This window comes from Stegodyphus dumicola, chromosome 1 (assembly GCF_044657685.1).
Source record: "Stegodyphus dumicola isolate Sdum_Otavi_A_Nest chromosome 1, ASM4465768v1".
NCBI classification, from domain to species: Eukaryota; Metazoa; Arthropoda; class Arachnida; order Araneae; family Eresidae; genus Stegodyphus; species Stegodyphus dumicola.
This window is the reverse complement of record NC_140768.1, coordinates 295921759-295940671: the sequence shown is the minus strand read 5'-3', so window position 1 is coordinate 295940671 and position 18913 is coordinate 295921759. Positions and strand designations below refer to the sequence as shown.

At 30.0% G+C, this 18913-nt stretch overlaps 1 protein-coding gene across 2 annotated transcripts in view; it reads right to left on the bottom strand.

Annotated features, from left to right (window-relative positions):
• LOC118190459 (uncharacterized) overlaps positions 1-18913 on the bottom strand; it is a 62396-nt gene that overhangs the window by 20373 nt on the left and 23110 nt on the right. For both annotated transcript variants that reach the window (XM_035361176.2, XM_035361170.2), the window contains exons 4-6: positions 10438-10571; positions 5303-5399; positions 3238-3303 (exon numbers count right to left, since the gene is read on the bottom strand). In XM_035361176.2, the coding sequence (XP_035217067.2) occupies positions 3238-3303; positions 5303-5399; positions 10438-10571 (297 nt within the window). The remainder of the gene's footprint in view (positions 1-3237; positions 3304-5302; positions 5400-10437; positions 10572-18913) is intronic.

Genomic DNA, 18913 nt, shown 5'->3' with positions numbered 1-18913 from the left:
GCAAGGATCTTGATTGAGGTTGCAGATAGTGATCCTTTTTTTTTTTTTTTTTTTCCTCATTTATAATAGGTATTAAAAGCTGATACACGAGCTGGAATGAAAAACAAGAAGTGCAGAATGGCAATCACCAAACTCTCTGCAATAGCCCAAATTCATTTCACAAAGAGATGTTACAAAGTGATCACAAAGCAATAAAGTGATATTAAAACTTTCTTTGATTGGCAGGGAATTATTGAGTTTGCTCCTCTAGGTTAGAATATCAATAAATAATATTATAACTAATATATAATAACTTTCTTTGATTGGCAGGGAATTATTGAGTTTGCTCCTCTAGGTTAGAATATCAATAAATAATATTCTGCAACAGTTTTAGATAGACTGTAAAAAGAGTAATCATGTTAGACTTCGATTTTGAAAGAAAAGTATCCACTTTCTCTTACATGATTACACGAGGCCACACAATGCTACTTATTTGAAACAGTTCTTCACCATATCAAAGAAATTAATGATCCTCCCTACACTCCTGAGTTGCAGCATTAGACTATCTTTGGCTTCTGAAACCGAAATTCACTACTAAACGGCATAAATTTTCTGGTGCAGTACACTAGAAATGTGTGAAAACAGAACTTTGATATGTCTTCATATATAACTAGAAAACCTGTTTCAATAATTTATACATTTATATATTAAAGTGTATGTCTGCTGGATATAATTATTCTGATGAATATTAATTTTCATTTTCTTTGTTTCTGAAAATTAAAAATTAGTGCTGGAACTTTCTGAATAGATCATATCAACCAACGGATAATACTTATGGACATCTGCAACATAATAACAATTAATAAAAGATGCTTTTGAACTAATATATTAAGAACTTTGGTACAAAATCATTTGGTTTTATTAGATTCCAGTGCTATTTTTTTTTTTTTTTCAATTGCCGATTAATTCAATTTTGTTCTTAATTTACAAAGCATCATTTTTCTACAACCATGCATGTTTTGTTAAATAATAGACAACATAACTAAAATTTCATTAAATGCAATTTTGTATTAAACTGCAAAATCAAAATAATATTTTAAAATAACAGCTATCAATGAGATAATGTTTAAAAATATCTTAAATTTTTCTTTGATCAGTTTTTCTCCCTAGTTATTTTAGAATTATTTCTGCATTTTCTCATTATGCTATTTTTCTTTTGGTACTTTCAGAATTATCTGAGCATATCTCTAACAGTAATTAAAAAAAAAAAAAAATTAATTTATCTACTTTGTAATTTCCAGCACTTATCCCCTCCCTCATGAGCTTTTATTTTCCTCTCTTATTGAGAAACTGCTCTTATTTCTTCCATGATTTATCTAAAGATTTGACTTTCCACTGAAGAATTCCACTTAAAATGAACATCACCAAATCGCACCAGGAATTACTCCAATTTTACTTACTTTAAATTATAATTTCTCAACAATATCCATTATGTAGCTATTAAAAAACTATATACACAGCTATCATTTAATTTTTTTCATTTCATTATTTAAATGAACAGTGCTTAGATTATCTATTTTTCCAACTGGAATGGGATTTATAAATGTATTTTCAACTTTGTTAATTGGCAAAAACAGTTGTTTGGTTATCTTTACAGCTTGTAGGTAGTTTATAGCTGTTCATAAAGAATGAAAAGAAGCATTTTCTAAGAAACAATAAATTTTATCAGGGAAAAAATAAAAATTTCTCTGCCCAATATTTACATTTTTACAGCCAGTAAATACTGTTCAGCGACATAATAATTAAATATAAAACATATAAATCCATGTGCCCTCAAGCATGCATGTGCGAATTGGCTATTGTCTTGTGTATGGTCAAAAATTCACCAAATGCTAATTTTCCATGTTTGAAACCAAGGGCATGAAAAGTCAGAATGCATCAAAAATAGTTTTCAGGGAACAAAAAAATCAATAAGCGATCTTCTAAAGAAATTTTAATTCATACAGACAAATTAATTTAAAAACAGAATGTAAATAAATAAATAGCAAACATAGAAACTATCCATGAAAAATATTTAAAATACTGTATAGCAACTCAAATAAAAATGGGCTATACATGGAAACTTAAAAGGTTTAATGACATTAATTTAGCCCTTTGCAATAAAAGATTATTTCTTCTTGAAGCATTTTATCCAGATCTGTATATATGCCTTATGTTTATTCACATATTAACATATCAATTTATAAATAAAGTCATAATGAATTAAGAGCTTTATTATTGCATATATATTATAAATATGAATAAATAAAACTATATTCCAAACTATATACAGTCAAAAGTCGTTAATCCGGACTCGTCGGGATTTCGGCGATTCCGGATTATCGATTTTTCCGGATTATAGATCATCAGTTTAAATCTCGTAAGATGGCATGCAGAAATTCTAAAATTAAAAATATGAAACCGTAATTTATGAAATAAAGAACAATTATGATCTAAAGGGTATCAAAATTTACAAAATAAAAAAGCTTAATGTTTATTTGGTTACTTTATTAAACATTTCTTTCAATGTAAGTTGTTTAAGTTGCTTCGTTTTATGTGATAATACTTTCTCTTTAATTCTATAAACAGACATAATTTCTTGTTTAGTTACAAAGTTCCGCTGTTCAAGTCCCGTAATTGCTGTGCCGAGAATACCGACTAACTTGTCAATCGAAATTTTTTCGTTTTCACTAACCTCTCTGTCACATTCTTCATGTCTTTATCCATTTTTTGCAGCAATTCCACTTTTTGTTTGTTGAACATCGGAACATACTTTCGTTTTGTAGATCCTTTGGAAGTTCCAGCATCGGAAATTTTATTTGACATAATCGAAAGTTCAAGTTTACTTTTATAAAATTGCTCTTACAGTCTGCAAAAAATAATAAGCGGGATCCAATTCGAAGATTAAGGAATAACGCAATCATGAACATTAACTGAAATAGATAATTAGATAATTTTAGCTTACACCGTCCGTTATACATTAAACGCGCAGGCGAAAACGTATTCTGCACTTGCGCACACGCATATGCACAGTAGTCAAGATCTTACACGCACGCGTAAAACGCTTGTGAGCATGTCCCAACGCGGCGCATGCGCAGAAAGTTTTCAGCTTTGAGGTCCGGATTATAGACAATTCCGGATTATGGGTGTCCGAATTAACGACTTTTGACTGTATAATAATATTTCAAAGTACATGAAAGAGAAATAATATAAACTTACACGCTTCTGATATCGGTTCTACTCTGTTTTTTTCATAAACATTTTCATTTACATCCCCTAATCGAGCTAGAAAAAAAAAATTTTTTTAATGTCTAATTATTTCAATTTTATTCACAATATAGTATGAAACCAACTATACAACATTCAACTAAAATGGAATATTTTAGAATTTTAGGCAATTTTTTCCCGAAAATTTAGTAAATGAGAGATTTGTAATAATATTTGTTATCTTATAAATATTTGTAATAATATTTGTTATCTTAGCTTATAATCTTATTAATATATGTATACATTATCACCAAACACTGAGTGCCAGTAATGAATAACCATGCTCATAATCATAATAAGTTCATTTTGGTTCAATACAAATTTGATTAATTTCTGATAAGCTGGTTTAATATTCATAAAGAAGGATATATCTTTTTCTCACATTTAAAAAAATTATTAATATTTGAGACGGCACGAAGTGAAGTATTTTCAAAGTTACAGGATCTGGGCATTAATACAAGCCATGATACATGACTTTAAAAATGGATAAACCCTGGCAACGTAATGTGAAAAATTATAAGTAATTTAAGTTTTTTATATGCTATATGCATAATTTTTGATCTTGTTATTATCTAGCTAAAAAAAAGAATAATCTGCTCAAACTTCTGCCAGAATGATTGGTGACACCTCTGCCAGCTTTCATGTTCAGCAATATTTCATAATAAGATCAGATGTTTTACTTTTATATCTAAGGTCTACAAAATACATCAACTTTTACATCTAAAATTCATATTTTTAAAAAAGGTCTTATATAATTTTAAATGTGGGCTTTTGATATTCAAGTTGGTAACAAACAAAATGATTGTTTTTATAATTTTCGAGCATGATTTTCCCCAGTGATTTGTCTTTTCTAATGTGAATTCAGTTTTCCATCCATTTCCGAATTCCATTTTTGTGGAATTGTAACATATTTGGAATTCAGTATTCCCCAAATTCTCCAGATAGTTGAGCTTTTGCTGTATATATAATTTATTCACTTAACTTTTTGTCACTCCAGCATTTATTATTTTATTGCAACCTGGTTTTTATAGGTATTTTAAATATTATGGCTTATAGTAGTTTAAATTAATTCAAGTACACTTAATTATTCACTTTTATAAAATATATCATTTCTAGATTAAATAATAAAATAATTAACTTCTGTGTGAAAATTACCTATGCCTTGAAATGCCAATTAAAATATTGCTAACTATAAATCTTTTAGAGAAAAATGACACAAATTTTGAAACTATATGCAACCAAAGACAGTTACCTAAAAAAGGATATTAACCAAAAAATAAATAAAAATAAAGGTAGTATGCATCTTACTTTTGCGAAAAAGTAATTTGAAAACTGTGTTTCATATTTGTTATCTTACTTGAATTTTAAAATTATGACACTCAAAAATTACCAAAATGAAAAGATTAGATATTTTTTTAAATGGCAGAAGAAAATCAATATCTTTCTAAAAAACATAATTCAAACAGATCACTATTACCTGTATAATTTATTACATAAGTCATAATAACATTATTATATTTATTAAAAATAAGTTGTCATGAACTTTGCAAATCGTCAGTTGCAATTCAGAATGCCAAAACGTTGATACATTGCTAAACTTGGCCATGCGAAACAAAAGAATTCATATCCGAAAAAGGAAATAACTTGTTTCTAATATAAAAAGGAAAATGAATTCAAACACTAACTTAAATATAGATATTTAAATTACAGATTTTAAGACAAATCTTCAAACTTACACATAATCTTAGGCACCTATACAAAAAATTTTGAAATTTTTTTAAATGAATTTTGTTCATAAAATTGTAAAATTAGATTTTCATAAAAATAACAAATTCCTCAAAATTGGAAGATAGGCAATAGTAATTATAAAACACTGTATATAATACAAATAAATGTTCTTACTGTAAATGAATGATAAAACTGTTACCTGTATTAAGTTGTTCTAAGGAATTAATGTAATAAAGTTTTAATGATTTGAATTTTAGCATAAAGTATACAAAATTTAAACAAAACAAACCTTTGCCTTTCAGATAAAAATCCACTTCCATGCATAGGCACTGACATTCCAAACGTAACTCGGCATTTTCTTTACTAATTTTCTCAATGCCTTGAGTCTGTATGGTTAAAAATCAAATTATACTTTTATTCAGTAAATGATGGATATAAATTGATTAAAATTGTTTGTAACAGTAATTTAAAAAACGTATTTCTGTTAATGGGGTACCACATAGCACCAAACATGGATAATGGTACAAAAATGTAACTGCAAAAGGTGTTTAGACAATTTTAGAACAATTTCAGTATATAATTTTTAAAAAATTAAATATTTCAGAATAAAAATTTCTGGCTAGAGCTTATTTTTTGAAATGAGAAATATCATTTGCTGCTGTTAAATTTATTATTCTTTCAAAATGTTGCAGGTAAAGAAGTTGTGAATTGAAGAATATATTTTTTCACTTTTCGAAAAGAAATACTCCTATTCCATAATTCAAAAACACTGTAAAATACGCGGCATTAAATTTTCTAAATAAAAAATAAGCCGTATTATTAATCAGAAGGGAAAAACTGTCAAATACTACTTTAACATCGAAAGAAGACTCCTAATGAATACCTAAACAAGGTACGTCTGTTTCTAAAGTGAAATCACTATTAACAAGAGAAAATCCCATGCAGAAATCAATTGCAAATTCTTTAAATACATCAGTATATAAATTTTAAAAAAAATTTAATCTGAAAGCTTTCAGATTTTAAATTACGTCCAAAGAAGCATTTTTTTAACATTCTGTGCGTTACCTTTATTTATTAAATATCATATTCTTTGCACTTGAACCATAAAATTCAGTTCAACAGCAATATCGCAAAATAATTTTAAAATGAGCATATCTTTAGAATTTCCGATGCAGAGTCTCCTGCGCTGGTGATAAAATGTTTTAGCAAAGGCTTGCTCGTGGCAACATCTATGGGTTGAAATCAGAAGCATGGTGTGAGACTGCTTGGCTTCAAGGATAGAATTTGACGCTGTAACATGGGAGTCAGATCCTCTACCACCACAGCAAAAGAGCTCTTGTGTGCTAGATTCTGACTCTTTCAAATTTGCAGGCTTTGAGTGGCTCTGCAGATGCTGTACACCCTTCCTCAGCATCATTATATTAATCAGGAAGGAAAACTTTTCGCTGCATTTTGAGCCGTATGTTTGATGCGATTGATTGTTGTGTTGGTGGGCTGTCTAGCTCTGTTCGTTTGGGAGTGGCTAGTTAAGACCATTGAGCATTTGCGGAACAAGGCACCATGGGTAGTGCAAGTGACATAGTTCATCAGTTTTCCCCAGGTGGACGAGTGAAAGAGGTGTATGTTTCTGTCATGTCCCAAAGGACCCTATTGTGGTAGCTGGGAGGCCATTGATGATTCACAGCTCGCAGTCATTCAGTGCTCTTGGTGTTTTAGTGGAGGCTTGCTCATGGCAACATCTCTGGATCAAATCCAAAATAGTGTTTGAGAGGTCGCTTGGCTTCCAGGACACAATTTGAGGGCAATGACATGGGAGTCGAATCTTCTACCACTAGGGCAAAACAGATCTTGTGCGAGAGATTAGAAAATTCCGACCCTTTCAAATTTGTGTCAGTTGAGTGTCTCCACAAACACTGTACAATAATCTCTGATGAAATCAATAAACTTTACTATTACTCATGAGAAAGAAATTTATTTCAATTCTTCAGTCTTCCATCTAAGATAATCTCTGATGAAATCAATAAACTTTACTATTACTCATGAGAAAGAAATTTATTTCAATTCTTCAGTCTTCCATACATTAGAATTTATGCAGAATGCTACCAGAAGTATTTGGCCAATATAAAGACTATTTTTAATTTCAGGCAACAATAAGAGAGTAATTGTAATCCCAAAATTAAAAGAGTAAAATTTTTGCAGCACGCAAATAATGCAATGGAAAAGTGCTTTCACAAACAGACTTCAATATTTGCATTATTGCTGCTTTCATATGAAAGGGACATTTATGATAGCTGTAATTTTTATTAAGCTATAAAATACCAAAAAGCAGTCAAGCTTGTAATGCATATATGAAATATTTGCATTATACATAAAGTAATAGGTACTTATGTATTAACACAACCACCTTGGTGTAATTTGAATTCCCCCCCCCCAAAAAAATAAAATAAAAGATTACATATTGGGTGCACATTCGCAATGTTCAAGACAGTTTTTTACACCGTTTTGAAGATTATCAACAAGCTCAACTTGCATTCCAGTTACATACCGCAGTCTGAATACACGTATTTGTATTCAAATGCAAATTTCTACCTAAATGGTAACAAACAAATCCCACTTGAGAATTAGGTTTTTGCCTAAATGCACGTAGATGAAGTGGGCTCATTCTTCAAAATAATCCAATGATTTTTAAAGCTACAAGTGAGTGGAACTCATAAATAATTTACTTTACTTGGTATAGATGGTGATAAAAGCACTAAATAATTTCTTACATAATAATGCGGCATTTGGCAGTTTTTCAGGAATTTTTTTGCTATATTTTGAATGTAAATTATAGCTAAAAATGATGTAAAAGAGAAAGCTAAAGCTTTATATATATATATATATATATATATATAACAAGGAATTTGATTCTGAAGACTAAAATCTTTTACCAGATGAAGAAAATAATTCAGATTCAAGTACAGATATTTGTTTTTGAAGTTTGGAAGATGATTTGAGTGGAGAAGATTTCAGCAGTGCAATAAAAGTACTTTAGGGTAATAAAAATATATATACAGTACAAAGTCTTTAATCCGGACTCGTCGGAACTTTGGCTATTCCAGATTAGGGGTTTCTCCGGATTATAAATCATAAATTTAAGTCTGGTAAAATGGCATGCAGAAATTATAAAATTAAAAATATGAAACCGTAATTTATGAAATAAAGAGTAATTATGATCTAAAGAGTATCAAAATTTATAAAAACAAACTTAATATTTATTTGTTTACTTTATTAAATATTTCTTTCAATGTAAGTTATTTAAGTTGCTTTGTTTTATGTGCTAATACTTTCTCTTCGATTCCATAAACAGACTTAATTTCTTGTTCAGTTACAAAGTTCCGCTGCTCAAGTCCTGTAATTGCTGTGCCGAGAATGCCAACTAACTTGTCAATAGAAATTTTTTCGTTTTCAATAACCTCTCTGTCATTTTCTTCATGCCTTTATCCATTTTTTGCAGCAATTCCACTTTTTGTTTGACGGACATCGAAACATATGCTTTCGCTTTGTAGATCCTTTGGCAGCTTCAGAATTGGAAACTCTTTTTGACATAATCGAAAGTTACTTTTTATAAAATTGCTCTAACAGTCTGCAAAAAATAATAAGCCGGATCCAATTAGAAGATTAAAGAACAACACAATCTCCAACATTAACTGAAATAAATAATTAGATAATTTTAGCCTAGCTTATACCGTCCATTATACATTAAACACGCATGCATAATCATATTATGTGCATATGTAAATGCATATGCGCATGCGTAAATGTATTATGCGCATGCGCAGAAAGTTTGTAGCTTTGAGGCGGCATTATAGATCATTCCGGATTATGGACGCCCGGATTAAAGACTTTGTACTGTATTTATTATTTTTTCATAATTATAATATTATATACTTTATTGATTTGTAAATTAATTATATAACATGTTTTATTTTATTTAAAAAATTCAGAACTAAAACATAATTATACTAACAGATTAATAACATGAAAATACGATGGCAAATAAAGCTTTTTTATTAAATTTATTGTTTCTTAAAGTATAACTTTTTTTTATTTTTTAAAAAATCACTGATGCATGCATATTTTCCCCTTCAAAAATGTCTCCTTTTCTCACTCAGAGACAGTGACATTTAATAAAGCATCTAAGGAGACAACATCAGCCATCTGTTTCCACAGTGACTGAGAAATATGCATTTTTAGGGAGACAAAATTGCTTAACCTTGCAACTACTGATGGATTAAAACACATTCCAAAACTATTGATAGTTATCATAAGTTGACAAATATTATCAACATATCAAAAGAAAAAATATTTTAAAATGCAAATATTAATCATCAAATAATGACTATATGATACATTAAAAAAATAAAACACATTTTTATCAAATCCTTCTCTATTTTTTTAAGCACCGGTCTTCTCTCCATGTACACAGCAATTTTGACAAATTCACAAGCAATATTTTAAGATTAGGTAAATTAAGGGCAATAATCATCACAAGTTGTCTATAAAAAAGTTAGAACCTGAAGTAAAACAAAAAGAATGTATACAGAAATGGTGATGTCGCTTGACTGAAGTATTGTTATGAGCATGGTTTGCTGAAGAATGTTTATTTGCATGACTGCCAGAATTTGGATCATTCTGAAAAAGTGATGACTTTAAGATGACTGCGATAATATACAAGTACAAAATAATGTCCTGTAATTAATGGCTGTCAATCAGCATCTGCCAATGCATCCTACCATGGGAACATTGCAACAACCTTAAAATTAATTCTGAATTCTTCCAGAAAGAATGATTTCTTGGGGGGGAGCAAAGGGATTGTGGGGCTGGCTTCTTTTTTTTATTTCAATGCCAACTTCAGACCAGATATTTTCCTGAAAAATCACAAGTGCTTCAATTCTCACTTGATGAAACAGTACACGACAGAAAATGTATCACGTAAATATACAGTTACAACAACTACTAAAAAAGTGTTTGAATATAAACTAGGAAACAGCTGAAGCAATTCATTTACCTTTCTGATTAAAAGAGTTCATATTGCAGCAAAGACAAAATGGAGAAAATAAAACTGCTCAATGCAATTTTGCACAGAAATAATGATACCTGATTAATCGATTTGCTGACATTAATAATATATTTCATTATCAAATGAGGACAGCAAACTGTTGGCAGATTATCATATATTCCTTCATATTAAAAACAAATTACTGATGGAAAATTGAGTTACCCAGAGAAAAATTTGAAAGAAAATGCTTTTTCAATTAGTGCTGAAAAAGTAAGAGAATTAATAAAATAAAAAAAAAAACAAGAATATTGTAAGTTTATGGCATTTGTATAAATGTACTATTAGAACTTATATATCTGAAAGGAAGTTGTTAAAAAGATTACATCTTGAGACAACTTTTTCTTCAATTCTTGAGCCATCTTTGTAACTTCTTCTCTGTATTTCTGTAAATCCAATTTAGTTTTCATTATTTCATACTTCAAAATATTCACCTGAGCTCTTTGAATATTTAAATAGCCTGCCAAAAAAAATCAAATTAATATTATTCATAACATTACATAGTGAACAAAAAAACTAATTTTATTAAATTTTATTGTGCATTATTATATGCTCACTCAAAATAAACTTTGCAATTACGCAGTTTTGACATTAAATATCAAACATAGGAAAGATATTGTACTACCTATTCAAAAAATAGAATGGGTAATATTAAAAATCTATAATTGAAAAGTAATGAATTTTATTTTTTATAGTTTGAATCTGAGCTTAAATTGCACTATAGCCAGTCTCCAGCACATCTCACTTTCAGAGATAAATAGTAAAACTAGGCAAAGTGCATCAGAGCCCTAAATAAGATGGGCTTTGCCACTTTCTTTGTAAAAATAAATTGCATTATCAGCAGAAATGTCTTATGATCTCGTAACATTTTATTTTAGCAATGAGTAGGACGTTTCTCATTCCAAAATGTAATAGTATTGATCACTGTGGTCATATCTTCATATCTGCTAATTCAATATCAGCTGTTTCAATTATGCATGACTTACAACAGGATAGGGAACCATCCTCTTATGTTCCTAGATGCTCTCCAAATTACAACAGGTGTAACATAGAAAAATAATAAGATATACAGCTAAAACATGTCCAATATTAGTCAATTTCCACAGAAAAGAGCATTTGTGGATGTTCTGTAATGAAGTAACCAAATGCTGGAGATAAAACTGGTCACTTACACAGAACCTTATGTTTGTTCTCAGCTAACAGTTCAACCTTCAGATTCAAAGGCAACTTAAAAGTTGTAATTGTACCGGTAAGAGATCATGGTCAACAATTGTGCAACTCTTCTCTCTTTGTTTTTATATCTATACTTCTTCATTAAAAGTTTCTTTCATACTCTCATTCTGTGTCTAGTATTAACCGTTTTACCTTTTTTCATTGGAGTGATGGACAAAAAGAATGTATATATTCATGGCTTGAATTCAATTGAAACCTGGCTCAGCTGTTTATCAATTTTTGAGTGAGACTAATTCTACTCAGAGTCCAAGTCCAAGATAAGGTCAGATACTTTATTTTATTTTAGCAGATATATTATTTATTAGCATACAAGCTTTAGATTTTATTCACAATCAATATAAGTTTTAGTTTCTAACTGGTGAAGAAAGCATAAATTTATAACAGCACAAATTTCATATTTATGTTTTTTAGAATTTTCCAGAATTGATGCTCTTGCTATGTTTCCCGTAAATTTATAATTTTTTTTAATTGTCTCTTGCAATTTGGAAATTTTAAAACATTTCACATATACATACCCTTAATCACTAATTTACTATATTGCATAACTAAATGAGAGATATTCATATAGTGAAAATGCACACACTTTTTAATGAAAAGTATAGATATTCTTCTTTCACCCTTTAACGGTTTGACCCAGATTATCTCGTTCTTTTATGCAGGTCTCTTAACGGTTCGTTACGGATTATTGTAAGTTTAAATGTACCCTCGAAAACGGATCGTCCCGTGTTTTTGTATTAGCAAAAAAATGCTCCAAAAACGACTAGCCCGTATTTTTGTACGTCTTCCAACCCCCATTGCCTAAGGGGACAAGGGTTCACGCAACCCCTGACGACAATGGGTAATGGCTGTCATTATCGTGGGGAGAAGTCTTCTTGATGTTTTGAGATAAAGGCCTTACACTGACTCTAAGGAAACAAATTTATTACCAGTTACAAAGTGGATGTATATATAAAAGGAATTAAGAATTTTCGTTTTAGAACAATTACTGAATAAAATAAACAAGTTTTTACAAAATAAACTTTTATTTATGACTCATAAAATTATTAATGAATGGAAATGAGAAAAATAATGTATTATATAATTTACTGGGAACACGTGATTAAATAATTCTCTTTAAAAAATTTCTACAAATTTATATCACGAATAACAAACGTGCGCTCTTGATAAATTTATAAATCTTATACTTTTGACAATGTGATTCGATATTTGATCTCGTTATTTAAGAATCTGTTATTCTTCTTATAAAACTGTACAGGAATTTTTCAAAGGGACTCTTATTCCTATTAATCTGTCCGACAAATTATTTTTCTCCTTTTGGTACAGTTTTTTACTTCCAAAATTCCTCTTACCTCATAAAAGTATAAAGTTTTAAAAATTTGCCCAAAATCAGAAATTATATTAATTTTATGCAAATTTTATTTCAAAAACTATTTTACACTCTGTAAAGTGATGCAAACTTAAAATCCGTGAGATTTTTAGTTTATTCTTTAAATGGAAATATGCGCAAAAATGTTTTTCAATATTAAATTTTAAGACCTCTAAATCGAATTTTATAAAACTCGGTTTACCACATGTATTTCCATCTGTAAACGGTGTGAGTACAAAATTTGAACTCGGTAGGTTATCGAGAAATAGTCTAAATATCGATGACGAGCTTCTGATTATAGTGACAAACACTGTGATTGAAATGCATACAATTTTTTAAACAAACTTGCCGACTCTTAAAGATTATATTTTTAAACATTTTGGAAAGTTCGGTAAATGCTGATATCAGATAACCGTCATTTTTATAACATTCTTGGTATTATAAAGCATGTATGTGACATTCATACGCGATTCCCGACAGTTATGTTCATTTATCAAAGTGGATGCTTTTGTGACAAGCACAATTAGATAATGTGATGTTCTACATCCTCCACTGTCTATGATACTCATTATCGATATGTAATTATGTTCTATATCTATACAGAAATATTGGTAAGACCGAGAGAGGTCAACAAAATTTTCGCAAATATTTAATTATTTGAGTTACATAATTACTTATAGCTCAGGAAATTTTCAATCATTTAAAAAATAATCTTTTCTTTAAAATTACTTTTTCGCCCCCCCCTCCCTTACGCTTAATGACTTTATTCTGATGAATGGAAGTTATGAAAACTAAAAGCTGAGTATATAATTACAGATCTCACTAATAAATGCTTTACAAATACAACTCTTCATATTTCAGCAGAAGTTTTTGAAAACGCATTTATATAGGTTGTTGTAGAAATCGACAAAATTTTATGCCAATTTAAAATTTGTTTCTTCCCCTAATTTTCAGTTGCTTATGAGCGTATTAAAAAAAAACTTTTCCGCTCAAACTTTTAACTGTTTTAAAATATTCGTAATCGCACTCGATTTGATGTTTACAGTTTTTTCCTTGCGATTTCTCTAAAAAGAAAGAATTATAATTGTATTTAATAAAGAAAATTTAATGGATTTGGAATCTGCGCAAGAGGACTGAAACTATTATGGAGAAAATTTCTAAGGGGAACTAGATATCATCCACACTGAACGTAGAAAAACCCCGAGAAACTTTCATAGAACAAGCGCGTTCGTCAGGATTTGAACCCCTGTCGAATTACCAGTATTCAGCGGTTTTAGCGATTGGCTACTGGAACCCCCACACCCCGATTTAAAAATCTTGTTTAGAAAGCTTTCATCTTGATTTAGAGTGATAGGTGCCGTAGTTTGTAGGTAAGAATTATTTGAATACAACAAAACACACGAGGACTATCTGCTTTTAAGGAGAAAGATGCCTTCATGGAGGACTTTCTAACGAATAGCTCATACTCATGTTGTACATAGAAAAATACCTTACAGCCATCGCATTCGTTCGTCTGAGTTTGAATCCAAATCGAACAATTAATATTTAGCGGTCTTATCGGCCACTGATATGGCTGTAATATAACCAGACTTATTATTATGTATTATTAGATATGTATTACCAGACTGTATGGCATCTAAATTAAGAAATTTTAAAAAAAAAATCTTCTGAGGTAATCTTCAACCCAAGTTAAGTTTTTTTTAATGCTAATGAGTAATATAATTATGAAAGAGTTCACGTCATTTGTGTCATTTTCAGATTGTTAGTTAAAATTAGTGTGGTTTCAATCAACGATTATTTAAACCTGCTACAAGAAAAAAAATACATGAAAATTTTCCTTTAAAATATCAGGAATTGTTGAAAAAAAAAAAAATTCTGTAATTTATAAACGGGGAAACATATTTAACCAGATTTTATATGTGTGAAAAAATAATGAATTATGATCTCCTCTAGAGGAGATCTTTGTAATTATATTTCTAATTCCAACATCAAAGTGAGAAATCTAGTCGCTGAAGCAACACAACACTATCAATTTTTGTAGGCTTCTATTTTCAGCGACGGAATAGATCAGCTGCATGGAATTTTCATGATTTTTCTCTATATGTAAACCAAAATGCATGTAAGCTTTCCTTAGAAAGTTCACCGGAAGTGGAATATTTTTATCTTAGAAGATAGATATCGCGTGCTACCGAGTACAAAATTTGAACTTGGTAGGTTATCGAGAAAGTTAGCAAATCTAAATACAGGGTCGACAGTAATATGTTTGGGGCTCTATTCTAAAAATCAAAAGTAGCAAAAAACACCCTACATCGCCCCCTTTTACTTACTTTTATACTTTTATCTAAGAATTATACATTGCATCCATAAAAAGTTCTCTAAATCAATGTTATTTGGATTTCCAAACCATTTTATGCTAAAATACATCTTCCCAGATGGTCGCTTTTACTCACTGGGAGTCGATGCTTCTTGAAGATGCCGATTCATGAGTGAAAAATTATTTTATTTCTTTTCCGGTTTCCCCTAATCGTTTACACAAAGGCTGAACTTTCGGGAGAAAACAGCCTATCTATTGTTGTTAATTCGTCAGTAAAGAGATACAGCACTGAAAGAGAGGAAAGTACATTTTTTTTTTTTTTTTTTTTTTTTTTTTTAATTTGCAGAAATCTGGACTTTCCTTTTCCCTCAAAATTCAAGCAATACGAAATCTACTAGAAAAGATATACTCTCTAAGGTATAATGTTGAATGATCCAAAATTCACTTAGCTCAAAACAAGTTTTTCTAATACTTGCGCAAAGTAAGATAATAATAATTTATTTACTAAAGAAATATTGATTATAATATCTTTTAATATAAATTTACTAGAAGTATCAAAAAAGAGGGAACCCGCATGTAGGAAGTTTAATTCCGAAAATTGTGTTTCAAAGTAACTTGAATGTAAATTATGTAAAAAATGTTTTACGGCGTTGTTTCACCTATCAACATACTGTAATGGAAAAGTGATACCACAAAAAGTAAATTTGAAAAATTTGCGAAAGGCGGAATAATAGGCGGACCTTGGATTTTTTCGAAGCAAGAAATGCGAAAATTTAGCAGGGCTGTCATTATTCTTCTACCAACAAAGTCTTCAAATTCTAATTGAGGATAGGGAGAATGGCATAATTCCTTATTTTTTCCCACTTATAGGGCGAAAGACAAGAAGCACAAGACTCTGTCGGCCTAATTCATCTGTTCACGAATTATCGTCTATCACGTTTCCATACATTCCGTTTTTCTGAGGAGAAAATACGAAAAATTTTCTATGCTCCCTCACGGATACGAACCGCAGACCTTCCGACTGCTTGTCCGATCTACTATCATTTACATCACAACAGCCCTCAAAAAAGAATGAGATACTTTCTTATAATATATATGGATATGCAAACTGATGATTCTAAAATTTTATTATCATAAGACTGGAAAAAATTAAGGATTTAATTCATTTTTATACATTTTAAAAGAAATTCAATTTTTCAGAAAGTTACGATAAAATATTTATTAGAATGTCAAATTTAAGCATTTCAATTATTTATTTAATAAAGGATACACTTTATATTTATGGAGTAGAATTGTTAATAATATCCCTATGAATTTAGAAAGAAATTTATTTCAAGTGATATGTTTAGCTTAAAAGTAACGGGAGCAAAACTGTTCTAAAACAAAAGCCACACATATCGTAATTATCTCCTTTAAATTAATGATATCTATACCGCTGACAAATTGTTACTTGACATGCATAATACAATATTTATGCATAATTGATCCTTTCTAGACTAATACAAGCATAGCATATTTCTATGGAACGATTTGCTATAGTTAATTTAAGTTTCACATACTTTCATATTTAGGGAATTAGTTACATAGCACTGAAGATTACTCAATGTAACATAAAAGATATGCTATCTGATTTATGTTTCAAATGACTAAATTTAAATGTTATATGCTCACATGTACACATACTCCAGAAACCTGACACATTTCGAAATTTAAGATAAATCAAAACTACTGGAATATTTAGTCAGAAAGCAGTTTTTTAAATTTTGGTAAATTTCATGCGATTTTGACATAAATTAGCCTGATCAACAAAATGCAGTGCTCATGAGGCCCATTAGAACACAAGTGATTAAGGTCATTGAAGCACAGTAGTTAAATATGGCTCCGAATACTGATGAACGAGCTAACTGTAAGGATCTTTTCGTGATTTTCCCTCCATGTGTGACATTAATACAAGTAATTTACCCTTATAAAGTACTCCCCCAAAACATTCTTTTCTTAAAATAGAGAGTTCTTGTATGTTTTGAGCTAAATGAAAGAAACGTAAACAAAATTCGGATGCAAGCAATTCTCTGATGCATGAAACGAACGCGAACCAGTTTCCTATAAATCCTGCCCGAAGGCATTTTATCTTTCAGGTTGAGAGGCTTTGTCTGATTTGCCTTTATTCACTGAAATCAAACAATAGTAAACAACGTCCCCTAATAACTACAAAAACCTATCATCGAGGAAGGAAAGAGGTGATAAACAGTTCTTAAGCGAAAGTCTCTTTGTAAGTGTAAGGCCCATATCACACGGGGTTTGTTTCACACGAACAACTGTTTGGGACAATTTTTCTGCCTGGTTTACTATTGAAAGAAAGACGTGCGACTTTTTCCTTCCTTTCGAAAAAAGTTGCAAGTTGTTCGTTTTCAACCAATTAGCTATCAGCGCCGAATTCTGTTAGCTTGTTTGTAATGGAGAACCAGTTTCCCCTGTGTTAACCCCAAAGCGAGCTGGGGTGATTGGCTGTTGTGACAAAGCAGAAAAATTGTTCCAAACAGTTGTCCTTTCGAAACAAACTGACGTGTGATAGCAGCCTAAAGGTCTTACATGTGGCAGCCGAATACTGGTAGTTCAACCAGTATTCAATCCCAGGCGAAAATATTGAGCGCATGATTTGTTTTCATGGTTTTCCACCTATGGAATGCAAATACAAGTCAGTTTTCCTACAAAAATCCTTCACGAAAGCATTCCTCATCTTATGCAAACAGCCCTCATCTACTCTGTCATATTCTAATAGCATAACCTTTTCTACTAGACAGAAGAATCTCTTTTTTTAATGTATGACTCCTAATGGTGTCCAAAACTGCAGTTTCCTTTTTTTTTCTCCCCCTCTTCAATGCAAAAAATACACATCGATCAATCAATGTTACTTTACATAAAATCTACGCGAATTCGTATTTTCCCACTATTTATTTATGTGTTGGAAAGTTTTCATATCCGTGAGCTGCAACTTGACGCGGACAATAAGCTTCTCTCTATTATAAGCGCAGAATGTTTCATATTAACTTTCTCTGGAACGTTCAAAATTTAATATTTCGTGAATGTGATGGAAAGAAGTCTGCATGTAACATTAAACATGTTGCATGTAGCATTAAAACATAGTCTCTAGTTTCTAGAAGTTTACTGTCACTAATTTTTCAAACAGAAATATCGTTTATAATGTGCATTAAAGTTGTATTTTAACTTATAGTAGCAGGGAAGGAAACTCGAAAATCATTTCATTCAAATTTTTTATCATTTCATTCAAATTTATACGGCAACTGACACTGAAATATTTAAACGATGGCATTATGATTGCTTGCTTATTAAAAGTTGTTAATAATATAACATTTTATTTTGTAATAAAAAAGGTTGCTTTAAACTGAATAATTATAATATTATAGAATATTAAATTTTTAGTTAAAATTTTAAGTTTATGAATTAAAACTGTGATAATAAACTAAATTTTCATAGACAAATGCCTCAACAATCCTTGTGAAAGTTAAAACGCAGTTCTAATTTAGAACTTAAAAATTTAAAGGTAGTATTAATAAATTTGACATTTGTGAAATTTTTAACAATTATTCAACCTGAATGACAATATTGTGCATTTCTTTTGAAGCAATTAGGCATGAATCAAAGACTGAACAATTTTAAGATGAAGCTTTATTATTAATAACCAATAAATAAAACAAAAATGCACATAATTTGACATAATGGACATCCAACTTGGTAAAAAATATTTCCTTCTTATAACATTTTTGAGGATACAATATTACTAATCGTGAAAGAAATGGGATATGTTTATATTTCTTGATAAATTAAATAGAACAATAGTAATAAGTATAATAATTTTAGTTGTAACAGA